The sequence below is a fragment of the Lepisma saccharinum genome, chromosome 1, assembly GCF_977018435.1.
Source record: "Lepisma saccharinum chromosome 1, izLepSacc3.1, whole genome shotgun sequence".
NCBI lineage: Eukaryota > Metazoa > Arthropoda > Insecta > Zygentoma > Lepismatidae > Lepisma > Lepisma saccharinum.
In genome coordinates, this window is record NC_139229.1 from 103,008,457 (window position 1) to 103,035,927 (window position 27,471).

Below are 27,471 nucleotides of genomic sequence, written 5' to 3' on the forward strand. Positions count from 1 at the left end.
TTCATACAAATTTATTTACACATCAGTACTTGTATCTACCAGATGCTCCAAATCAAGTAGATATTGAATTCCATGTTAAAGGGCAAAACAATGGTAGATGATACATACTTAGCACACTCACTGGAATATATTTTTATAGCACTACAAGGTTTGTAAACAGGATATTTCTTGAGCTTTGCTGACTTTCTATAAACCATAGATGGTATTGGAAGCCTGTTCTTGTGATGGTTCAGTTTGGATTCCTTTTTGCACGTGTTCCTGTCCTCACACTCGCACAAAGGCCTGAAGTGTGTGTGACTGTTTTCCCACCACTTTTATTGATTGTTTCACATGCCTCGTACAAGATAATACTGAGCTTGAAGACAATACTCCAATATATATAATTTAAAGAAATTAGGCCTTTCTCTGGTGCCATAGTCATGGTGGGCTCTGATTGGCTCCTAACACCAAGTGAGCTTCATCTCCAAGCTCATGATCCTGCTAGGCATGCCAGCTGGCTTCCTGACGGTGTACTTTACGAATAAATGACAGAAGTCAGGATTCCCTTTTTAATATTTTTTAACTTGCATTTTCATTTTACTAATATTACCCATGTTTTAAAGTTGCACATGTAAAGTTCCTGAAAAGATCAGTAAGATCAGCATGTGCAAGACTGAAAACATTGAAGGCCATACGTAACAACTCTGACCTTTTTATAACATATTGTATTAAAAAACTGTTAATGTGGAGCTTTACAAAGACTCTTGATGCTGACATATATGTAAATCTCAAATACTTTCTAAAGAAAATATTTCACATATCCCTCTTTATCTGATGTAGAGGTTTAAGTGCCAATCACATTTTTTATTTGCTTCCTTCAAAGCATGTATTGAGTGTTAATAGTTAAGACACATGTAATACCTGGAAGTTTCTTAAATACACTGTATAGGGTTTGACGCATCGTCCGGGAGACCGAAGTCCCCAGTTCGAGGTGCCAAACAACTACACCGCTGGTCCGTTGGTTCAGGATTCCGCGGCCATCCGATTGGACGGTCGTCGGTCCTTAGTTTATGTCTCCGGTTAAGGAAACACGAATCCTACCACCAGCTAACGGTTTAATTTCAGGTTCGTGTCACCGGGTCGGTTATTTACACCTCCGGCGGTAAGCCACGTCGTGCATAAAGTGGTGTTGTTATTCATTTATAGCAATAATAATAATAATAATAATTGTTGTATAATAGAAAACTATAACCCTTCTGGTCAATGGAGACAAGCTATACAGCATCAAAACTCAGAACTAAAACCAAAAATATCGACCATAACAAGGATATACATCTATACCTATATATAAATGAATCAAGAACACCTGTAGGATAACGAATATATATGTGTATTTGGTAAAAATAACACAACAATGATAATATAACACATTACATATCCCCTCACTCTCATTCAATCATGCACTCTCACACTCATGCTGCAGATACCATTACAAGATACCATTACATGATAAAATATCAAATCGCCTCTTTGGTTTATCTCCCGTGTACCTTCGAACATTTGAGATTTCTATTAGCCAATTAAGCTTGCTTTCAATGTAAACACGCGGGGCCAGCGGTCTGTCACATACGAGATGCGATTAGCTAGGTGGCGTCATAGTTTCCAAAAGTACATAATAATCGACATTACACTTGTTGAGGCACTACCATGCAAAGAGAATAAGCATACACTAAATGAATGACAAGAGGAAATTAACTTGATTACAAATACATGATTTCTGATAATAATAACGACGGTAATATAAATTAGGATATATTAAAAAATGATTAAGTCGGCTATACTATTTAGTACCTAGTTTTCTAATACCTATATATCAAAGAGCATGGTAAAAGTTAAAACAAACCTATAATTAATCATATAAATACTCAGCGCGAGGATAGGAAAAACAATAACAAATCATAGTTCTTTTACATTTATAGAACTTTTGATTGGATTGGCCAAAATAATTAGTAATTGCAGGCAACATTGTTCGATTTCATCTCGCTTTGTCTTATGACGAACAGTGGTGACATAGGTGGACAAATGTTCACTCTCACACATAAAGAGATAACTGGCGAATACTATACCGACTCAATGGCGGCGTGGTCCTCGCTGATGTCAACGGTTCTCGTTCCAGCATCCCGACGACACTCGTGGCACTGTGGCTATGCAAGTCAGCCCTCGTGGCGGGTGAAAACTGTCTCTTTGGCGTACTTCAATGTAACATTCATTTTTCTTCCTTTTCCATCGCAGCTACGAGGATGGGCGAAAAAAAGCACCCCGGTTCCATCTGTCTGCTCGGGGCGTTGAATCCGATCGTGGCTTCAATGGCCGTTCGGCGATACGCAGGGCATCGGGTCGTCTAAGGGCTGACGTCGTTTCATCTCTCTCTTTCTTCTCCTTTTCTCAGCGTAGCATCCGTCTCACTGGCGTCGATGTTGTCGTACAGTCGTCTCTCACCAGGGTTGGCAATGCGAGCTGTCGATGCGGCGTGGCTTTCATCTCAGGCATCATTATACAAGCGTCGTGGTGCTGTTCTCTTGACTTCAGGCGTCACGTCGTTAAGCAAGAGTTGCGGCAGCAGTAATCGAAAACCCGAGGGTCCCCTCCCTCTCGTAGTTTTCAGTCGTCCATGTTCATTCGCTGTCCCTCCTTACAAAAAGGGGAAAAAATAACTGGAGCACGTGAAACACGTAATTAACACGGCCTCCTGGCACTGTCACTGTGATCACACACTCATGACAATTAACACGATGCGGTCAAAAAGCTAAACTGTGTCGGTCCTCTGGAGTCCAGTGGTATTTAAGGAAAACTTGAAACTTCAAAAAATTAACCACCTCGAAGTTCGTTAGCTTAGAAAAAATGCTGGACAGTGGTCCACTTGGGGGGTTTGGGGGTGAAGAAAAAAAACAGAGCAGTCCTGACACATGTTGCGAAAGAACTCCCCCTCGGTCGGCAAATTGGACGTTCTTCCTATCGCTGGACAAGTAAAAGTCACCCTTAGTGTCAAAAATTCCACAAGTTGGTATTGTTTTCCTACCCTCGCCGTCTAGAACCGAAAATCCAAGAAAAGCCAAAAAGCACAACTGGCAACAGAAAGTTGTTACAGTATTTACGAATTTCTAAAATACACTCACATAGACTACAAAAAAGACTGGTGACAAAAGTAATTGTCATAACACAGGCAAAACACTAACATATTCTCACTTCTGGTGCTTCACAAATTCATCAAATAAGCAATAATAAATGAGAGGAACTGCACTTTTATAACACGAGCTTACATGTAATTTGACATTTTCAGTCTAAATTTAAGGCAACAAACAAAGACCTTACAAAAAATGCAACTTTAAACATTCATACTCTTGTCAAAATAAGTCAATTATGCTCTCAAAGCCTATCCTAAGATGTACCATATAAAATTTTTACATTTGAACAGTTTTTCCTGTGCTAAAATATGGATAATTTTGTTGTACATGCAAATAGATCTACTCAAAACTGGTAATTTATAAAATTACAACAATGGAACCTCAATTTTACATTCCTAGATTTTACTAGATCATACATTCAGTCTTGGTGGTTTCTAGTAAGAAAAATGTGATTTTTTTAAAAAAAAATCCCAGAGTATATATTTTCTAACGTTTAAATTTTTTTCAGCTTAGTCCCCAGAAAAACATAAAATCAAGGTTCACTTAAATGCATTCTGTTTCAACTTTAAGCTGTACATGAGCACATATTACTATTAATATTAGTGTATTTTACTGACATCCATAAGTCTATTTATGCTGGTTTTAAATTAACATCCAAAAGCACCTGAGTGAAATCCAAATTTCTTGTTAAAACTACCATTTGAAGATAAGAAAAGGAAAATTATCAATCACACATTGAGGAAAGAAATTTTAAGAAAATTTACAAGGGAATGTCACTAATTAAAAGATGAATGAACCCCAAATTAAACATTTTCCTCGTAAGTTTATCAGCTACAGTTCCTTGAAAAATGTATGATCTCAGTTCCACGGTATACTCACAAGGGAACATAAAAATATGTCAAAATTGAATAATGCAATATTTATTATGTGCAAGATTAAAAAAATATATTCCATATGATGTACATATTAAATTAATATCTTTAAAAGTTGCATTTTTATCAAGTAACATTTATATAAGGTATTGGCAAAAAGAGAAATCACAACAGTGTGTTAGGTACAAAATACTGGAATCAATGGCAAAAAGTATAACATGAATAAAAATAACTTTAAAATTATTTACATTATGACTTATAATTATAAAATTTTAACTCCTTATGATAATCACAATATAACAAGAGTAATAAAAAATAGTAATGAAAATTACAACCATAAGAGACATTTTGTAAAATATTGTACTTGCAAGAAAAATATCATTAATAAAATCGTAACTTGGTGAATAATATTTAAAAGCATTTAGTGATCTCTTTCCTCTGGTGGTCTATATGTTAAACCCAACTCCTCAAACACTGACTCTTCAGTAGGTGTTGGAATAATGTAGCCTTCTGTCAATTTGTCCCTCCCCTGAAAAATCCAAGGCATGCAATTATACATACATATACCTACATATGTATACATTTTACTGGTTGATTTCATATGAAATTAGACATTTATTTTATTTTACCTAAAGTTTGATACAGTACTGAATGACCATTCTTTACTGAAACAGAAACAGCAAGAAAATAACAACAATAAAAACGAAACAGTAGAGTACAAGGCGGTTCCCACGCCTTCTTGGTTGACCTCTTCCTGTTCCAGCAGAAACCAGGGGATGTGTTGAAAATTGATCTCCTGTGGATTCTATTTTTATGGAGAGCCCATCAAGGTTTTTGGATGAATTAATTTTGTCTGATTATGAGATTTCTTAAAAACCAGATAGTATTTTTTTTAATATGGTACATCCAGGGTAACAATGAAGCTAAAAAAGCTGCAAGAGGTCTCAGTTAGAGATAAAGATTCTGCCACTAATACATATTGTGAGAACAAAACAGTATTTCAATCAAAATTTAAAAAAAAAACACCCTCCAATCAGTTATGCGCTCATTTTTGGATATTTTGAGCTACTGTACATCCTGTTTGTCCAGGTCAAATTTTCTTATTTTGTTTTTTACCTTAAAAGGAAGAAAACTGCATGTATAAACACAACTCTGAGTAAAATGGTCTTGCCTTGTTCAATCAGGCCTCCCCGATGGTGTAGTGGTAATGTAGTTTCCGTGTAATCAAGGAGTCTCCGGTATGATACCCGGTGGAGGTAGTGGTTCGGATACCACTTTAAACTGTTGGTTCAGTCCCGATTAGTCTTTCTGTGGACTTACAATAAGAAGTGAAGATAACAGAACGTAAATTTTCTGTACCTTTTTTCTGCTGCATTCTTCATAGTTTTAATGATTGAAATTATACTTATATTTGGAGCAGGAGTTATCCACTCCTAATTGAAAATTTGCTTCACCTTTTGAACTTCACATTGCGGAAAAGAGACTGAATGAAAGTGCTGATGGACAGTTTGCCTCTTATTATCTTCGCCGCTGACTATACTACATGCAGCAATGAATTCTTAAGTGTGGCTTTGTGATACATAGCAATATACAATTGTATAACAACTGGGTGAATATCACTACCTTCACCATTCCTGTGTCTTTCATCACAAAAACCTTCAAAAAGAAAGAAAAAAACTGCATCCTCCGAAGAGTACAGACCCCAACAAATCAAAAATATTCTGCAAACTTCTCCAGTGATTTATCCACACTCAATATCTCCTCACGCACACCCTTATTATTATTTTTTTCAGAACCCCTCATAACGAGTAGAGATAACTAAGAAACCAAACAGCCAAAGAGACTCACCTGTCTAACAATTCCACCTCGAAGGGCATGCTCACTTAAACTCATGCCTTTCCTTGAAGCTAAAAGCCTCATAGATCGGTTAAAATGCCCTGACCCAGTGAAGTGCATTAAGGCAGGAATATATTCAGGATGTGGAGCAGTAATGATATCAATCCTTCTATGCTGAAAAGCAGATATAAAAAAAAATCCAATTACAGACTTATACAAGTTATGCCTTTGCTGATCTAATAATATTTACATAGTATGTGGAACTCTCTAAATAACTGTTGTTCTATAACTAATGTTATCATTCAAATGAAACAAAGCATCGATCTGACACTGTACCATATTTGGATTGTAGCAGGATATACATGAAAATATTGCACACCTGGAAAGTTTCAAGACTTATTTCAATATGGTCCTCATTTAACATGCTTAAGAAGGGTGCATGCATAGTAAAGGGTTAGTTACATCATCATATTGCAATATACCTCATGCAACAAGCCAGATCAGCATTTGCTGGACAAAATTGGCATGCAGTGGAATCTTAATTTTCTGTATTTTCAGGGGATCAAGCTAAAAGAAATTAACTTGCGAAGAAATGAAAAATCGAGGAAAATTTTACACCAGTTAGCTATGTTGGGACCATCAAGATTGAACATATAATATGGGAAAATGTAAAATCCGGGAACGCAAAATCGGGGTTCCACTGTATACAGTGCAACATTGATTATACATTTTTCGGAGTGTGTCCCTAAAGATGTATAATTTGGGAATTTTTCATAACATTTAGCTTTCTTGGGCTCAGAATAGGAAACCGTATAAAGCAGAAAAATTTAAAATAACGGTTCAATTATATTTGTTCATAATCATGAATATCATTATCATAATACTGAATTTAGCCTTGCTTTGAATATTTTCTGAGGTAATCTAATGGATGCTAATGCCACACATTTAGTACAATGAAAATAATTACAGTTAACCATCAACACATTTTGCTAAGAATTTTTTTTAAGCCTATTTACCCTTCTGTTCTCTCCTGGAAGTTTGCAAACACCTAAATATTTCTTTTGAGCTCCATTCACTTGGTTATAAACCAGATCATCTGTAAGGAACCCTGAAAAAAAAAAAGAATAGATAAAGAACTTAATTGAGTCAAAAGGAAAACTAAGTAGCTTGAGCTCTCACCACTGTGAACAATTCACTTACAGTTCAAGATGGGTACACACATGTTTTACGGCAGTCAATGTTAGTCACATAATCTACTATAAGTAGATTTGTTAGACTGAAAGTACATGATTTTTAATTATTTTTTTTGCTAACAGAATGAATTAAAATTAAGATGGTGTTTCCAATTTTATACAGATAATTCAAAAAGTGTATACAAGGCAGGCTTTGATAAAAATTAAAAATGATCCAGAACTAATATCAAGGCTACTGATATGAAATATACCCTGAGCAAACTTTTCCCTCAAGCACTGTGCATAGGGTGAAAGGTGAAAAAATATAGAAGACATCATATTTAACAATCACCATCATTAGGGAACAGATTTTAAGATGCAGCAACTTTCCAAAAATGTAGCTGTTTTCTTACCATTCATTTGAGATATGTACGAGGGTCGTTCATGGAAAAAGTTTCCCTATGTTGCAAAACATTTATTTATTTATTTATTTTCATTTTGACTCATAAATGTCTGATGAAGGGAGCATGTGTTCTCCTGAAACGTCACAACAAAAAACTGTTTTTCTTATGCTTGTAATAACCGTAAACTACAGGAAAAAAATTCAAATATATAGTGTCAAGTTGGGAGTTAGTATCAATAGCAGCATGCGAAAGTAAGATGGAAAGATTTGTAAGGCAAGAGCTGCCTGGAAGAAAACCATGTTGTGCTCTATTGATATACGGTGACGTAAACTGAAGTAACCTATTTTTGATGATTTTTTCACAAATAATTGAAAGTGGCGATAGAAGTGAGATTGATCTATAGGATTTTACACATTTTTTATCTCCAGTTTTGTGAATGGGCACAATGTTGGCCCATTTGAAGTTTTTCGGAAACACACCCTTAGAGAAACATTTGTTGAGTAAGGCAGACAAGGGAAGAGCCAAGGAGTCAGCAGTTTTATGCAGGAATATTGTGTGGATTTCATCTGGACCTAGGGACTGGCGGAGGGGCAATGAAGCGAGAAGGTATTTTACTTCCTTGGGGGAACGTTTTGATTGAAGATAGTGTGTGAGGACAGACAGCATTTAAGTGGGGGAGAGAGTCGGAAACTGAGAGAGGGGAGAATCTCTCATGTAAAAAAGCATTGAAAAGTTCGGCTTTCTTCTCCACTAGCAATATCAGTATTATGAACAATTTCTTTAGGTATACGTGGGCTTTGTTTTCTTGAATTTAGTAATGTGAAGAATCTCTTTGGGTTTGTAGTACATTCGGTTGTTATGTTATTTATTTTTTTTTGAGTAGGTATTTTGAGTGACGTCAATTAATAACACCAAAATTTGCTTTAAACCGTGAAAAATAACACTGAATTGAAGTAAAAAATAATACCAAAATTTAGGGAAAAATAAAACTAAAACTTCACGTCCCTACTCATTACTTCTTTAATGCATGCAAGAGACTGCAGTATTGGCTTAGAAGACGATGCTGCATATTTAGATATTTCAATTACAAAGCCAGGACCTTTATATTGATAAGAACAAATTAAATCAAGCATGAACCCCCAGTGCAGCCACACCACATCCCGTTAATGCTGTTGCTTATAACATTAATCACACTGCACTAGCAAGGGTTCAGGTTTTTCATTTGCTCAAATTTCATGGTATCTATCTCAAAAAACTATTAATAGCACATCAAAATTAAATGCTCGATAGAAAATATCTTCAGATGAACTTTCATATTGAATTTTGTAATTTAGAAATTAGTACAGTGATTCATAATACATCACATACAATGTGATTAAAATGGCTCCATACCTGTTTCTTTCAATTGCTTATGTAATTGAAACAACACAGTCTCATGTGATTTCCCATCAGGGTGGGTGATTAAAACATCTATATCCCCACATGTAAGTTTTCCTCTTCTGCACGAACCACAAATGACAACTTTGAAGCCAGGATCGATACTCTGTGCAGCAGCTTTGACCTAGGAAAAAAATAGCCTTGTGATAGTTGTTATTAACACATTTTGTATTCTAATGCCAGGGGTGTCAACTTGGAGGGCAGGGGGAGCTTGACTTAATACAATTTTGGGGTGGATGCAAAGTATTCCCCACAGTTGGCACATGTTACTAATGCTAAAAAAAATTATATCAGTAAAATTCATACAATTATTAAGCAGCAGTCAATTTTCATTTTGTATATTTTCACTAAAGAAAAATGGCAAATCTACAGACTTAAAGTCACAATTGATTCTAACATTAACAATGGAGTAATGGAGGTGGAGTAAGGAGTGTCTTTCTGGATAGGTACTCAAACCTCATCTCACTTCCACATAGTACACCATGCGAACTGAATTTGTTGCAGGCAAACGAGGCTCTGAGGCCTTGAAATCACAGATAGCATAATCCACTCTGAGATGTTCTGTTCTGACCATTTGATTCTCACGTTCTCTACTTCATCTAATCAGCATTATCTTGTTCATGACAATTAGTTGAAAGTAGCAGAAAGCAATGTAAAATAAAAATAAATTAACATCAACAATATTTTTCACATTATAATGACATGTTAACTTATAATCTGAAAAAATTTAAGACATTATGTTAATTTTTAATAAGATACAATAATGTGCAGAAACTTCTTGAAATGTTCTCTACTTACCACTGAACCTATGTCTTCCGCTTCTTTCCTTGGCATTCTATCCTGAATATCATCAAAATGCTTCAAACCAATTTTTTGTTGTTTTGTTAAATTGGCCTTAGTTGAAAGATCTTCAAGACTTCGAAAACCCTATGAGGTAAATTTAACATTATTTTGTGTTATGTACAGAGTGTTTTATGGACAAGAGAAACAATCAACTACATACTTTCAAGAGCCTTTGGTGAGCATGTACATATTTCTCTTACCGACTATTTAAAGCAAATTACAGACAGACTCGACTAATGTAATGTCTAATGTTGTAATCCCAGGTCCCATTATCAGAGCCATATATTTTTGGTGAATTAAAGATCAAGATTTCGGTACAAAAACTGGGCACATTTTGGGATCAAAAGTGGTATGTAAAATGCTACTTCAATGTTAAAATCCCAACTTGTGACACTAAACAAACTTTAAATTTCATGTTCAAGGGTTTATTTCAATTTTCAATTCATTTCGCCACCAAACATGGTAGGAAAATTATTCTCACACCTTTCAAAAACAAAATATGCATGTTTCTAGTGATCTGGTTTCCACTTTAAACTGCAGGTGGAGTCCTGATTATACTATATTATCCAAGAATAGACTCAAAAACCTTTTCAAGCAAAATGCATATGATTATCCACTTGTATTATCATGTAACTAAGTCCAGGAGATATCCTCATAATCAGGCACATAGCCAAAAGGGGAGGGGGAAATGTCTAATTTACATAGTGTATAGTGGTAATTCATTTTACTTCATTAGCAGGATTAAACATCTTGTATAATAAGTTGCAATATAACCCCCAAATAAAATTCTGGCTACGAGCCTGCACATAAGTTCCATTTTAAAATATTGCTTACGCAGTGCTGCAGTCATGTTGGTGCACATGTGTGGCAAGTGTGTTGATTCTTTGAAAAGGCATGGCATAGCCATCATTTGCACGTATTCAATGGTGTTTATGCACTGTACTGTATGTTTATAATATTGAAGCAAATATAGAAGTCTGCTGCATGTAAAATGCCATCTGTGAAGCATTTCTTAAATGTGAGGAACATGAAAATGGTTGAAATTCATTGCCAACTTTGTGAGGTGTGTGGAAAACATGGTATGAGTGTTTCAATGTTACCAAGCTGTCTGTGGTACATGAAGATTTGATGCATGCAGTTGAAGAGAAGATTAAAGATTTGCCATTATGTATTTGCATTACCCTGCATTTTCAACACATTTCAGTCACTTCTTCATGAAATTGTGTCCATGACACTTCCTTGCTCACAAGTGGTTCCATGATGGAAACAAGGTAAAATGGTTTGCATTGTAAGTGGCATCATTTTACAATGAAGTTATACAAAAACTTATAGGTATTATAGTGCAGTTCATTAAATACAATTTTAACACAATATTATTTTTATGTTATTCAGGAAAATATTTCGAATACAATAAAATGGTCCTATATGCTTTGAACTGTGCCATGAAGACACAGAAAATGTGAAGGCAGGTGATTACCACCAGGTTAGAACATGGTACCCTACATCAATTGATGAAAAGCTGGCAGAGTCAGAGCAGAGCAAAAGAAGATGAATATCTCTGGTACAGACATTTTTATTTATACAACATAACCTGTGGCGCAACATCCCATGAGGGCCAGGGCCCACCTACCGACTGCTGGCCTCATTCCCACCTGCCAAAGTGGGAGATTATTCAACCTGTTACGGGATGATGTGTGGTCAGCATGACAACCCCCCCCCCCCTTCTTTCATTGTTGTAGGTTTCAGTGACCAGGTTATGCTAATCTTCCGTACATCCCCAATTTCTTCATGATGGTGGGTGGTCAATGGTTCCATACACAGGCCGAAATCTCAGAAGAAAAAGAGACTCAAACCTGCGTATCCAGTAGCGGAAGCCCAAAGCATTAGATGGCATGGCCACGGTGCGGGACTTTATATATATATATATATATATATATATATATATATATATATATATATATATATATATATATATATATATATATATATATATATAAATCAAATAAGGTAAAAGGAAACACTCACCGGACAGTAGGAAAATTCAAAATTTTCGCTAATTTATAGCATCATCGGTGTGAGAAGAAACAGTTCCGTCTTCTGTTTCTTCTCACACCGATGATGCTATAAATTAGCGAAAATTTTGAATTTTCCTACTGTCCGGTGAGTGTTTCCTTTTACCTTATTTGATTTTTACTTAGCCCTTTTGGCCCTCCTTGCTTTTATCCATTATATATATATATATATATATATATATATATATATAAAACAATCAAAGAAGGTAAAAGGAAACACTCACCGGACAGTAGAAAAATTCAAAATTTTCACTAATTTCATAGCATCATCGGTGTGAGACGGAACCGGTTCCGTATATTTCTTCTCACACCGATGATGCTATGAAGTTAGTGAAAATTTTGAATTTTTCTACTGTCTGGTGAGTGTTTCCTTTTACCTTCTTTGATTTTTACTTAGCCCTTTTGGCCCTCCTTGCTATTATCCATATATATATGAGGATGAATGATGGAATGCATATAATGATACATCTGTGCCTTATCCAGGGTTCGAATCTGGAATCTCTGGCTTTGTAGCTTGTGATGCTCATCACGGAAGCCGGCTGTATTATATTTACTACACTCCTCCCAGCATCAGATAAACGAAGGTACAGTCATGAATACAACTGGACTTGAACCCATAACTCTATGGTGAAGCAATAACGAGAGAAGCACTCAACATATTGCACACTGAGGCAGCTTTATGATTATATGTGTGTGGTTAATAACTTCTATTACATGCAGGACACACACTGATACGTACTTGCTGGTACCAATGTTCAGCGGTAGTAGGTCCTGCTCCCCAAACTTTGTTAAACAGATCCAAGACTTGGGCTTTCTCACTGCTGCATATTTCTTCTACCTTACGTAATTGCCCAACTTCAATTATTTCCATAACTTTCATCGCCATCTTTTCTCCTACTCCACGTATTGCCTTTGCCTCCTGAAAAATAGAAATAATTATCAGCAATTACCCTAAAACTATATTGAACACTGCAAATAGATTTTTAACATGGACATTAGATGCTTTGGCATCAGTGTAAGAAGACTTAAGTATGCTTACGTTATAATCATTACCAGCCGATACAGATGTATGAAAAGTAGAAATGGTAGCTTTCCTGGTGAAGTGATTCGAACAAATGTTTTCGGGTTACTAGCTCGGATAATTTGACATTAGTGTCCAACATTTTGAGCGCATTCATCGCTTGCATCATCAGGGAATGATGAGACAATTCAATATGTGCTCGAAACGTTGGATGCTAATGTCAAATTAACCTGGCTGGTAACCCGAGAGCACTTATTTAAATAGATATATCAGTGTATAAGTAAAATTGACTATAATTTTACTGATGTGGCATTTCTATAAATACCTTTAACTTAGTACAAACTTCAGCAATTTTGTTATTATTATGAAGAAAAGCAGTTTGTTTTCAAAGGCAAGACAGTTGCTTACATGCATTAATAAAGAGATGAATGAGCAATTCAAAGTTGACATGAAACATGTACAGTTTTGTTTTAAAAATACAGACTATCAGTTATCAGTACCAACAGTGCCTGAAGTGGAAAATGTTAGCTGGGGGGATGATCCTATGGTTTAACATGGTGACAATAGGACAACTGAGGGAATGCTTCGTGAAAATTTTGCTAGTTGCTAGCAATTGTGTCATGTGAAGTAAATCGTTGGGTGCTCACACCCAGCCTAAATTAAGAAAAAATTGTACCCCCCCCCCCACAGAGATGGGCTACAAATACATAGAAAATAAAATGCTAAATGTGAGCAACACTGATTAAGTGAGCATACAAAACAGTTAACAAATTGTAGAGTACAAGGAAAAAATAATAAAATAAAGTAAAACAAGAAATATGAATATAATAATGCATGTTTTATGAAGAATACGAGCCTGGGACTTTGCATTGTGCTAGCCACTCTGCCAGAGCACCCAGCAAAAATCCATTTACGAAGCAAAAGTCAATTTTCATTTATTTCAATTCAGTGGTGGTGATTGAGTTCCAGAACCAGGGGGTGGGGGGGGGGGGCAAGGAGCCAAAACTGAGGAGGGCAAAGACAGCATATTTCCCTTTGTACATAAGGTTTAGCATAGTGTGGGGAAAAAAGTGGGGATCAACGGCCCCCCTCACCCCCCTAATCGGCACCACTGTTTCGATTTATCGTTTCCGCTTAACACCCCCCCCCCTGCTTGTCAATACCCTCAAAAACAAGGAAAAATTACTAAGGTCAACAGTTTGAATTACTGAAATGCCTTCTTCTCTCCTTATTTAGTGTTGGAAATTATTTTACCTATTCCTAAGAATTAACCCCGCCACCACATCCACTAACCATGATACCAACGAATTACAAGGTGTACAACTTTGCTTCCGCCGTTTTTCCATAAAAATATGACGCTGTAATGAAAAACATCGCTTACCCAGGCATTATTCAAAGTATTGTCCATTGCTGGCCACTACTTTCTCCCATCTTTCGGGCAGCGTACGAATGCCGCGTCTAAAAAATTGTTCATCTTTGGAGGCGATCCACGAATCGATCCACTTTTTGACTTCTTCATAAGATCGGAAGTGTTGGTCAGCCAGTTCATGAGCCATTGATCTAAACAGGTGATAATCAGAGGGAGCGATGTCTGGAGAATAAGGCGGGTGGGGTAGGACGTCCCATCTTAATGTTTCCAAGTACGTTTTCACCACTTTGGCAACGTGGGGTCGTGCGTTGTCATGCTGCAAAATCACTTTTGAAATGGCTTGCTGTGTCACTCCCAATGATCGTGCCAATTCTTCTTGAGTTTGACGCGAGTCTTCACTCAGCAATGTCTACAATTCTGCATCTTCGAAAACTTTCTGTCTTCCACCACTATGCCGGTCTTCGACGTTAAAGTCACCGTTCTTGAAGCGTTGAAAACACTCACGACAGGTTCTCTCACTTATAGCGTCCTCACCATACGTAGTGGAGAGCATTCGATGAACCTCAGCCGCAGTTTTCTTCATATTGAAACAAAAAAGTAGAACCTCTCGCAAATGGCGAGAATTTGGCTCGTACACTGACATTTTCAATCGCGAACAACTTCACGATGCACACACCACTCGACTAATGTTTGACTGGGGTTATCTTGACAGAGGTCCAAGCTAACTGCGTGACGTCTGCGATCTGCTTCTTTCGACCGCTACTTCCTGTTGTTGCCACCTGTCGGAAAACAGCGGAAGCAAAGTTGTACACCTTATATTATTATTTTCAGTTTCAATAGCTATTTGTAATTTCACAGCAGCTTTCCTATATTCATTGGTATAAGTCTGGCAATCCTCAAACTTCATGATGCGAATTGCAATTTGCGATACTTAAAACTATTGTTTTAAAGTTTACCTGTAGGAGTTCATAACAATTATAATTTCTTTTCAATAAAAATATTATGGATATTTATCCATACTTGATTACATGTGTACCAAGATAAATATTATTTTCCACTAGCTGTCTCTTCGTCTTCTTTCTTTTGGACTCGTCTACATTATCTAAAGGTTTAAGCAACACATTTAAAATGTCGATGTAAGTGTAAATCTGCTCATTTAGGTGATATAGTGTTTGAAATGAAAACCTTCGCCATGGAACAGCAAGGCTTTGGATGTGCGACAACTTTTTGCAATGGAGTCGTTGAGGAAGTTTGCAGCCTTAATTTTTGGCAAAATGGATTGGAAAGGAAAGATATTAGGCAAAAGATTCGAAGATCTTAGGAATTATTATAAAAATGCAAACAGTGCTTGCATTATACAGGGTGGCTCAATAAGTCACTTAACACCCTCAGTACAAGGCCACTGCAGCGCGCAACATGGAAATGGTGATGACCAATCGTTTCAGGCCAAGGGGGAACCACATTGACGCCACCCACACGGTCGGCGGCCATCTTGATGTCCGCCATCTTGAATTCAACTACAGAATTTTAAATGGGAAGGGGGTTGTGCGACATATCAAAATGGGCTAGAATTTCACAAGAAATGCAATGGTGAAGGTTTTTTCGACGTATCTTTAACCAGTAAAAAGTTATGACTGAATTCTTGTACCAATTTGCTCCTTTTCGAGGTTTTAGAAAAATGCCTTAAAATTTGTTTAGCGCTTCGGTAATGCATTGAGATCAAAGTGACGTCTATGGAGAGACGTTCGCATGCCATTGCACATTATTTTAATTGGATACATCCATGAAGAGCTGTGCATTATGAATGGTTGTCGCGAACAATTTACAGTGTGACGCTTCCATTGAATTAAAAGTCCTTCACAGTGACAAGGCTAATGTTTATGTTCATAAGGAAGTTCATAAACAGAATATTCGATGATTTTTATCTGATAACCCATTTTCGACAGATCAAAGCTGAATGGTTAGTGTTGGTAAGTTAATGGTGTGGCGTGCTGTGTGGAACACGATTGGTTAGTCAATTTTCCATCAACGGAACCTTAAATGCTTAGGGCTACTTGGATTTGTTAAATAAACAGTTTTTTTCATCCTTGCTTATGGAAGAAGGTACTTTTTACAGAGTTTTTTCAATAGGGAAGAACACCAGAACACTTATGGGAACGTTATGAACCAGTTTTTGTCCAAAGTTAGTTATCAGATGACAAGGGTCACATATTCTGTTTATGAACTTCCTTATCAACATAAACATTAGCCTTGTCACTGTGAAGGACTTTTAATTCAATGGAAGCGTCACACTGTAAATTGTTCGCGACAACCATTCATAATGCACAGCTCTTCATGAATATATCCGATTAAAATAATGTGCAATGGCATGTGAACGTCTCTCCATAGACGTCACTTTGATCTCGATGCATTACCGAAGCGCTAAACAAATTTTAAGGCATTTTTCTAACACCTCGAAAAGGAGCAAATTGGTACAAGAATTCAGTCATAACTTTTTACTGGTTAAAGATACGTCGAAAAAACCTTCACCATTGCATTTCTCGTAAAATTCTAGCCCATTTTGATAAGTCGCACGACCCCCTTCCCATTTAAAATTCTGAAGTTGAATTCAAGATGGCGGACATCAAGATGGCGGACATCAAGATGGCCGCCGACCGTGTGGGTGGCGTCAATGCGGTTCCCCCTTGGCCAAATAACGATTGGTCATTGCCAATTTCAAATTCCATGCCGCAGTGGCCTTGTACTGAGGGTGTTAAGTGACTTATTGAACCACCCTGTACATATATTAAATACTGCTTACTTTTCTCCAATACAAAAGCTAAAGGAAACGAAAAATAAAATACTTGGGAATAGCAAAAAAAAAAAAAAATTAAAAAATGTGCCTCTGCAGCTAACCGCACATTTAACAGTTGCTGCCATCTGTTGACAGTTTCTTTAGGAAGGAGCACGTGCTCCGATTTTCAGGTTTCCCCCTTGGTTTCTCTCAGCTTCTTCGGTGGAGCAGGAATAACACAGGAAGAATACAACAGAGGGAGTTCATAGTGCCAGATGTGCCCCGGGCTCTTGCTGCCTGATCTGGTGAGCTTTTCTTGTCAACAGTCGGAGGAAATTGTTAAATTTGAAGCATTGTGAAGACTTCATGAACGGAAGAAGCTGCTTTGTAAAATAAGTATCCTGAAATGTAATGTTTTATAAAGCAAAGAAGAAAACAAATTGAAGTAGTTTTATATTAGTACTTTATCGGCATCAGCGAACATTTCACATCAGGCCATCCTCAGCTCTTTGTAATGATCACAATGTACCATTGTGAGTAAATGAAGACTGGAAAAATGTTTACTAACACTTATACACATTTTTCAACAGAATAAAATATGAACTAGTACTTAGTACTGCGCTTCTTTCCCAAATAGCACCAAGGGCATTTCTGATACAGTGGTTAACATGGTTGCTTTACAAGAAATGACCCTGGGTTCAATTCCCAGAAGGATCATAATTTAAACTACAGTATGTTATCTGCATGCATGGCTAATGTCATTACTGTGTGAGAATAAGCTGTTTTACACTACTTCTTGAATTAAATTATTTCTTAATAATAATAATGCACCAAAATAAAAATGCCTTGGCTTTTGTTCAAGACATAGCTATACAGTGGAACACCAAAATTTACATTTTCAATATATGCTCAATCTTCATGGCCAAAATAAAGCAACATGTTGTGAAATTCTTCCAAATTTTACATTTACTGCATTTTCAGTTTTTTTTTGCTTTGGTTTCCTTTAAAATGTAAAATCAAGGTTGCACTACATTGGCAAATTGTGTGATATGTGAACACAAACACACATCTACATACTAACCTCAAAACTTTCAATTGGTTTATTGTACCTCTTGATGGCACTGATGGCTTTCTCATATCCAAAGCAGCGCCACTGATCGCCACCATTTTTATATGCTTCCCAAAGTTTTTGTAGTTCTTGTATTATATGTTCATTATGACTCACTGTTCCTGAGTGTGATGACTGTGAGCAAACATATTTTCCCTGAAAATAAATTGCTTTCAATATTCTTATCCACAGACATAAGTTCTCTTACTTATTACAATATAATCTTAAATTCATCTCTAAATAATAATAACAACAAAACATGAACATTGTATTACATAAGTTGGCATTACACTACAGCATTATTTTGCACTCAAAATTATTACTGATTCATCACCATATTTCAAGCTCTGACTTGGAAGCAGTTGTGCTTGTGTCAAATGTCTGATTTGATTTGGTTTATTTTACTTCGTATTTCTGCCACTTTTGGCTAATCGCGAAGAGGATGTGTGATGATATGATGAAGGGACACTTACAAAGAACACCATGTCAAGGCTGAGATTCGAACCTGGGACCTCTGGCTTTATATCATGCTGTGCTCACCACTCTGCTACAGAGGCTGGCTTGTGTCGAATGCGAGGGAGATTCCAGACTGACAGTCACGGTTCACACCGAAGCGACACACGCTGCTTCAGTCTATAAGCAAGCATTCACTGCACATGTACAAACAACAGAAAAAGGTGACATGATGCACACCATTGAGAAAGCGGGCCAGTCCAAGTGATGTGTGCTGCTTGTCGTATCACTTTGGTCGAAAAGTTGCATTCATTACCGAGGGTTTGCTTCCAAGTGACACATATTGCTTGTCACCTGTTCAGTCTGCAAGCTTCCTGAGAGTACAGGGTGGAAAGACCATTGTAGTTTGAGATAAACAGTAGGGGGTGAAACAACGTGGAAGAAAAGCTAGTATTGCATGTTTTCCAAGTTTTCAGATATACTGGCATCACAGTACACATACATGCAAATTCAGAGAGCTTTGAAGATTGATGTCAACAAGTATGTATGTTTGTGGTGATTAGTGAGAGATCTACTCATGGATATGAGTAGACAACTTATTAATGCTTGGATTTCCATATATGGTAAAAACTGTAATAAATCAACAGTCATTGTGTTAGTTAATGGAGAAAAAGATTTGTAATGTTGAAAAAAAAAGTTAATTATATTGCATAAAAAGTGCTATATTTCCTGAATTGGCAACAATTCAATGCTCCAACATGATATTTTTGTCACATAAATTATACTTTTGATACGATTTTGGCTTGATAAAAATACCAGGTAAATGTATTGAATGTTGTAAGTTCAAGAAATGTAGTGCTTGTTTACATAACTTACTTCTTATTTATACAAACCTTTTGCTAAATTATCACACATGCTAACTATTTGCTTGTATATTCTACCCATATATCTAATCAATATACTGTCTCTATTATATTTAATCTTAACTTTTTGTGAATAGGTACATATAAATTGACTAGGCAACCTGAAAATGTAATTAAACGTAACTACTGACACATCTATTGCATGTAAAAAATGCATAATGATGAATAAATTTGTTCTATTCTAAAAGTGCAGCAAACAATGCACACGATTAAGAAGAATTACATTGCAAAACATAAAGATGCATTAAACTGTCAAAATAGTGAAGAAAATAAACAATTTCACCTCTGCGAATCTAAACGCATGGCCATGAAATTAGGCAGGTAGCAGAAATACACGCCATTGCCACGTCGGAGCACAACCGCGTGTGTTTGGAGGTTTAAGAGTATGAAAAATCTCGTTGTAGAGTTGGTCTTTGTAATCCATATGATATAAACTGACAGTATTTGCTCGAACTAGGCAATGCAGCCCAGTTGACATTGGCACACAGTGCATGGGAACCAGCAACTTTTGTCCGGCTCTCACTTTGCTTTTTCCATATGTGGCACCAGCGCAATTCTGCCCAGCTGCCTATTTTCTTCGTCGTGCATTTAGTGTTTGAATAGGACTACAAAGGCAATCTGCAAAGTTAAAACATTTAACCTTCGAAATGCCTTGAATAAAGTTACTTCTGTTATTTACGCAAACCTTGCTAATTATTTGCATACACAGAGATGTTCCAGAAGTTGCCCAGAAAGAATGCTAGTACATAATTTGAAGATAAAAAAAGCGCACTTTCAAAATATGGAGACTACTAGAACATGGAGGTGAAAGGTGAAGAATTAGGGCATAAATCAAACAGTACAAAATATAGTATTGTATTTATTCTTGCATATGGAGTAAAAAATCTAATTTTAATTGTTACCGAATTTCAACTGAACAGTAATTTCTGAGCTTACCTCAATATCATTCCTCCTTAACTTTTTTGGTAAAGATTTCTCTACAACATAGTTTCCTTTGATTGGTGAACTCTTAGTACTTCCACTGTCACTATAGTAATTACTATCATCAGATCGGTTTGCTTCTACATCACTCGACACTTTCTCACCATCAAAATCCACTGGTTTCAGGTTTGCAATTCCACGTTTCATAGCTACCCTGTCATACTGATACCGAGCGGTTGAGGCTTTTCTCTTTAGTTCATAATCATCTGTATCACAAAGTGAAGTTTCCTTAAGACACTTGCTAAGCCACAGAGTCCTCACTATTTTTACACTTTCTCCTAGTTGATCTGCTCGTATTAATTTAAAACATTTATCAACATCCAGTGAATCTTCAACAACAACGTGTGTCAATAGTTCATTTGATGGATTGTACTTTTCAACAGGCTGCCCACCATGTTCTTTGATCTGAGTATTAAATAATGTCAGCCTCTTCTTTCCCATTCCGGTTGGGAAAACATGTACATGCAGCCCAGAGAACATATTGTATTTATGGTGTAACTATGAAACCATCTGAAATGAACAAAATTGTAAGAGGTATTTTCTAAATGTTTTGAGCATGCACGTGTGTCATAGCCATAAGATACAACTAGAGTAAGTGTGTCTCAAGAAATACACACATACGTATGTGATGGTGAAACTTAAGAGAAAAAATTAGCATCCACAAAATTCATAGTCATATGAAATAACTTTGGACGTGACCCTAATATGACTCAAAGCAGTTCTTTTGTTTTTGCTCTTGTGAAGACTAAGCTTGAGAAACTGCCTGCATGTGCATATCATTGGTAGGAAGCTAGGATTGTTCTTTCATTTGTATTTCTAAACCATCCATAAATTATAAGTATTACATAATATTCAATTAAATAAGCAATTATTAACACATTTTGTTGTTGCGCAGCTCTCTTGCAGTGTGTTACAAGTTGTTGGTTGGTTGTTCTATTGTGATATAATGGCAAGTAATGAAAACAGGGTCCAATCCCTGTTTTGCAACAATGCCAACACCAACTTTTAAAATTTCACCATTTCAAAGAAAAGTAAATTGGTTCCCTAACTTAGGACAGTGTTTACAGGTACACTTTTATTTTTCCACCTGTAACAGAGGAGATGGTTGTTAAGAAGAAAAATGTGGTGAAAAAACAGAAGAAATAAAGGGGAGTATTCACTTTTGATTCTAGTTCCTATTAAACCTCACAGTATTCATCAAAAACAAAAATATTAAAAAGTTCTTACAAGTGGTAAGCATGTTTTCAAATTCTCAGCATGTTGGCCCCATTTCCTAGGCTTTCCAATAAGTGTAAAACCTTAGTCAAAAGGGAAAAGGCTTAAAACAATAAACCAGGAAGACTGGAGGATGGTATCAATCCTTTTTAACGTTTAAAACTTCTTGGGGCTAACTTCCGAATTTATCATGGTGCACAGCATTTTTAACACAGTTCCATTTCTAATTATGTCTGTTAACACATACTTCAAAGCCTTAGTGATTACTTACTTCATTTTCTGGATCAATCATTCATTTACGGACTGCTGCTGCTATCCACTTCACATGGGGGTGGGGGGGGTGGGTAATTCGTCGCTAAATGCTTTCGTTGTTAGGTTAGGATGGTCAGGTTTAGGGCTCTTAGCATTAATAAAATATCCATAAATCCTTTCATTGTTACAATAGGTGGGTAAAGTTTGGGGTTCTTAGCATTAAAATAACATCCATAAATGCTTTAAATACGTGATCCACAACATCCAGTTTTAGGTATGAATTCGCCCTTTGAGCCTCACATAAAAATCCACGAAAACTCGTTTACGAGACAACCAAAAATCAAGAATCCATGTTTGCGTTTCAAATCATAATTTTCATGGAAAATAATACTTAGTGAAGCTTATAGCAGTGGTAATTAGTTTCCGCAACCTTAGAACTTACTCCCACAACTGCTTCCAGCATTCTAAAGAACTTCCTAGCGCACCTATATAACTTGCAGAAAATCATTAAACATTTAGAACCATTACCACTATTTGGAAAGTCTGAAGAAGGCATTAGAAAATCAGTATTAATTTTTTACCCTTGCACATTTCTGTCAAACAAAAATCTGTAACAATCCTTGTAACTGACACTTTCAATAACATTTCATCAAGGGTTAGGGTTGCCAGATTTCTAATATAAAAAAACGGGACATACAGATTATATAGACATGGATATAGTTAAATTTATTTTTTATAATATTTTTAAACATTACAAAATCAATTGCTGTTTAAAGCATTATTAATCCCTAATTTTTAACATTTTGGCAAAATATATTAATATTTGAGTGAACTCTGGGCATCCTTTAAAAAAAACATATTTTTCCAATTCATTACTGTAAAATTCAGAGCATGACTTATTCTTATTCACTAGAACTTGCAATATGCTTTCCACTGTCGTTATGTCCAGCAGATTTCGTTCTTTGGTCCACTGAACAGTCATCATAGAAAATATGGCATAAAATGATTTTGAAATTTGAATTAGTTATTTCTTTAGCTAAATATGGGACAAATGGGGGAGCGAATTTACAATACCGGAAGTATCTTCAATTGCTTTCAAATTCGGCATACTCACTAATTTTGGCCTCGTAATCACGAATCTGCAGTTAACATTTGGCGGTCACGTCTATAAATTACAAAATAAGTAAAAAAAAGTGAGTCCGTGAACAGAGTAAAAACCCTTGATTTATGAAGAAAACAACTATTTTTTGCAATGATTAGCGTTTCAAAACTATGTTTATGATGACCCCTAATTTTAACTATGCTTGCCTAACCTTACCGTGAATGGTGGGGCAAACATGTTTTCCACCTTTACGCAAACCTCACACATGCAAATCAACGCTTTCACTTATTGGACAACACTTGAGCAACAGTGGTAGCAAGACCGTTGTGCGGAAAGGAAGACATCTTCATATAGTTTCCATGTTAGTGTATGGAGAATCACAGCGGTAATTGACAAGGTTGTTTTGCAATTTCTAGACGTGACCGCCAATTTTTAACTGCAGATATGTGATTACGAGGCCAAAATTAATGAGTATGCCGAGTTTGAAAGCAATTGGAAATACTTCCGGTATTGTAAATTCATACCCAAATGGGCATCCCGAGAACATTTTCTGGAATACTGGGACATTTCTTTAAAATAGGGAACAATCCCGTATATACGGGACATCTGGCAACCCTATCAAGAGTCTACAGAAAAAAAGGATACCAGTTTCATAGATCGGAGACACATTAAAATCGGATATTTTGTGTTTCGCATGGTTCGTACTTACCAATTGTGTGTTGGGAACATAGTTTAAGGTGCCATTATGCTTTTTACACAAAAAAAAAATATCTTCACTACCGTAGTGGGCATGGAGTGTTTCAAACATCCTTCACCAAAAAATACCTACTATCGTGTTCGCCACTTGTGCAAATTGTACATTATGCACGGGTAGCTGACGGATAGCCCCACAAACCATTCACGGATAGCCCCACGAACCATTCACAGATAGCCTCACGAACCATTATGCATGGTAGCTGACCATTACCTCCACGAACCATTCACGGATAGCCCCATGAACCATTTCCGATAAGGTTAGGTTTGGTTACGTTAGGCAAGCATAGTAAAAAAAGGGGGTCTGAAACACTGGCAGGGGCTTACGTCACCAAATGCACACAGCATCCAGTTGTCGTAGGGCAAGCAAGTGAAAGCAATGGAAATTGTGCGTCGGTGAGATTTTTCTCTTGAAAAAATACATGATTTCCTGATCAAATGTACTCCACGATGAAAGAAAATACCTCAACGAATGTTGTAAACCTTGGAGAAACTCATTTCCGTAAGAAGTTTCTTAGGTAAAATTGAAGAAATGTGTCTCTGATGTATGAAACTATTACCAAAAAAAGATACATAAATAAATAATTGCTTGCTGGCAGTACTTTCTTTTCTTTCATTACTCTGTGCTCATGTAAGTTTATTTTTGTGTAATTTTTGATGAAATTAGAATACTTTATAACTTAAAGGGTGATTTTTTTAATCTTTTACAAATCTTTGGTAATGTTCCAAGTTAGAACAGAATGACTTTTGTGGGGCAGTCTCTCTTAATACACGAGTTGTTTCCATCCTGTCCTATGTTGGGGCCACTGTGTCCTTCCTAGGGAAAAGGACAAATTTCTATATTTACATTCAATGAAAGGATATAATTGTATGATACTTGGAGGTCTTGTTCTATGGAATAGTACAAAAAAAAAAAGACTAATAATGGATTAAACAAAGTTCAAACTGCTCAACTTCGAAAGTATACCAAGATAAGTCACATTACTGTAATATTTATCAATATTATAAATTATATTTTTATGGTTACAAGGTAAAAGAAGGCAAAGTTCCCCATGCCATGAAGGCACATATTCTCAATCTCAGCCATGTTGGAGGTGATCTGATCAGCACCATGCTCTGGCCACCTTTACCCCCAGGTATCCACTTATTTGAGGCTGGGTTAGCCCCAGAACCACCTTATGTGGGGACAAGGCCGGAAGAATTCCGACCTTTTTTTCAGCTAATAATAGGTCAGCGGGAGACACGCTTTACCCACAACATATTTTGGTAACACTATGGTATAGTTGAGTTTTGAGCTGCTGTTTTTAAGTCCACTTTTATGCACAGTAAGGCTAATCGGGACTGGACCTACAGTTTAAAGTGGGATCCGAACCACTTGTGCCTCCACCGGGTATCGAACCCGGGACCCCTTGATTACAAGGCGACGACGCTACCACTGCACCATGGGGAGGCCCCAGTATGGTATAGTGAAAACACTTTTCTTCAAATTTACAGGAGAAACAACTTACGGAACTGAGTTTCTGTAGACTTTTGGAAGCTCGTGGAAGTATTTTTCTCCCTTCGTTCAACTTATTCGGCCGGTAAATCATGTGTTTTTCGATAAATGTATCTCTGATGCACGATAGCTCTTGCCACCATTACCGTCGACTATGTGAATCAAATGTTCCATGCGGGGTGTAAGGGGTGATCTTCCACGTAGTACACCCAAATGTCAACCTCACTTGCACGTTAGTACACCCTGGACTGAAGACTAACGAGGCTCTGGCGACTGGCTCCATGGCCAGTATAATTTTGTTTGTGTTGTCCTGTTCTTTTGTCCTTATGTGTGCTGAGTGCCCCTTTACAGCCTCAGCTTTTAACAGAAGTCAGAACATTTTAATATTTTATGATTTTAGTTATGCAACGATAGAGTTGTGATTTGTAACGATAAGGGGCTGGACCCTATATAACGTGATGGGTGCAAAATAGCCTTAGTGCTGACGCACCCAAAATTTTAACTTCAAATCAAAAAATCAAATGTTCCGTGCGTACGATTATGTAACCCCCTATTAGTGTAGCAACCATGCGGTAGTTTTACAAGATGACGTGTGAAGGTTGCATTGTGATTTTTTTTTTTCCAATTTAATTTTCTATGTTTGCCTAACCTAATTGAACCTAACCTAACCTTCCGTGAATGGTTTGTGGATCAATTTTTGCTTAAAAACCTTCTGTGAATAGTTCGTGCGGCATTTTTCGGTTAATAAGTTTGGAAGCACTGCATATCAGCTGACGATAGACGACTTGAGTCAAGATTTGCCCGACATATTGTGTGTAACGAAAGCGAATTCGCAACGAACAATACCATACTGGTAACAGTAGTATAAGTCGGAGACGGATTTAAAATTTACAGGAGAAAAGACGAGAAAGTACATACGGAATTGTGTTCTTGAGGACTTTCTGAAGCCGGAGATATTTTTTTTTATAATCGTGCTACGTATTTTGCCTGTAAATAAGGTATTTTTCGTCAATCATGCATCTCCGTTGTGCGATAGCTTGTGCCGCCATTACCGTCGACTACGTGAATCAAATGTTCCGTGCGTTTGGTTATGTAACCCCCTCACAGTGTAGCAACCACGCGGAAGTTTGACAAGATGATGTGTGAGCGGGTTTTTTTTTTTCCAATAAAAGGTAAGACTCTAGTTTACGTCCTTTTCCTAAGGAATACATGTCATATATCGTTGGAAAGCTTATTTTATAAGGAATTCAACAACGTAAATCCCAAAGCGAGCAAAAATTTCATATCGAGAAAAACCGATGTTGTCCGGATATGCGCAATTGAACGTACTGAGGTATTTTTTATATGCTGAAGCACATATTTAGGGGTGAAATGAGTGCTAATGGAACCTAACCTAACAGGCCTAACCTAACCTCGTAGGCATACCTCGACCTCGTGAATGGATAGTAGGGCTATCGTGAACAGAAAGTGTAAAAAGAAAAAGGTACTTACCCAAAGAGATGCCGGGTGCCGCACCACGATCGCGCACCGCGAACGCAAAGAAGCAATCACCATGCAGATAAGGACGTAAAGTAGAGTCTAGCCTCAATTTTCGCTTAAAAACCTTTTGTGAATAGTTTGTGCAGCATTTATCGGTTCATAAGTTTGGAAACACTGCACATCAGCTGACGATACTGCATATCAGCTGACGATAGACAACGTGAGTCAAGATTTGCCCGCCGAATTAGCAACGTCCAATAAATGATTATAATGTTAAAAGTAACGTGTTTTTCTTGGAAAAAAAGTTATGGCCAGCTTGAAAAATATTCCGCTATGCATATGAGGTAAGTAGCAATGATTTTTATTTGAAAACAACAGAGTTTTATGTGTCTCCGGCTTATACTACTGTTACCGAGAAGAGAAATAAATGTAATTGAATACTGAATCGTATTTTACGTGAATGATCTCTTTAATGAACGCAATAGTCCTGATTAAACTTTTGACAAAGTATTATTGAACCAACTTTGGACAAGTTAATTTGTCAATTAATTATTTCCAACGTAATTTTAATTTACTTACTGGTAGTCAAATATTTTAATAAAAAAAGCAATTGAATATCACAAATAATCACTTGTCATATGTTTTTTGAAACTTCATTTGTTTTACAAGAGTTGCCATCTGCACCAAAAAAAATGCACATACTTACTTTTACGTGAAATGGTAATAAACCACTAATACTACTACAAA

At 36.7% G+C, this 27,471-nt stretch overlaps 1 protein-coding gene across 2 annotated transcripts; it reads right to left on the reverse strand.

The window, feature by feature from the left end:
• Positions 1–1,348: 1,348 nt before the first annotated feature.
• On the reverse strand, positions 1,349–27,395 carry LOC145998853 (DNA polymerase lambda-like). 2 transcript variants are annotated; one of them, XM_083135529.1, is made up of 9 exons: positions 27,304–27,395; positions 20,384–20,938; positions 18,045–18,227; positions 12,540–12,719; positions 9,684–9,812; positions 8,841–9,009; positions 6,889–6,980; positions 5,885–6,046; positions 1,349–4,565 (listed from the first exon to the last, which is right to left on the reverse strand). In XM_083135529.1, the coding sequence occupies exons 2-9, from the start codon at positions 20,906–20,908 to the stop codon at positions 4,458–4,460; spliced, it is 1,548 nt and encodes a 515-aa protein (XP_082991655.1). In that variant the 5' UTR covers positions 20,909–20,938; positions 27,304–27,395; the 3' UTR covers positions 1,349–4,457. The 2 variants fall into 2 exon arrangements, with proteins under 2 accessions (XP_082991655.1, XP_082991664.1); XM_083135538.1 differs by lacking the exon at positions 27,304–27,395 and adding an exon at positions 27,181–27,258.
• Positions 27,396–27,471: the final 76 nt, after the last annotated feature.

Bases quoted from the DNA above. Each gene is read 5' to 3' on its own strand.
- LOC145998853 (XM_083135529.1), bottom strand. From the start codon at position 20,908: ATGTTCTCTGGGCTGCATGTACATGTTTTCCCAACCGGAATGGGAAAG. The intron at 18,228-20,383 runs GTAAGCTCAGAA...ATTTATTTTCAG, and splicing joins TAAGGAGGAATGATATTGAG to GGAAAATATGTTTGCTCACA. The intron at 6,981-8,840 runs GTATGGAGCCAT...TTTTTTTTTCAG, and splicing joins TAAGCAATTGAAAGAAACAG to GGTTCCTTACAGATGATCTG.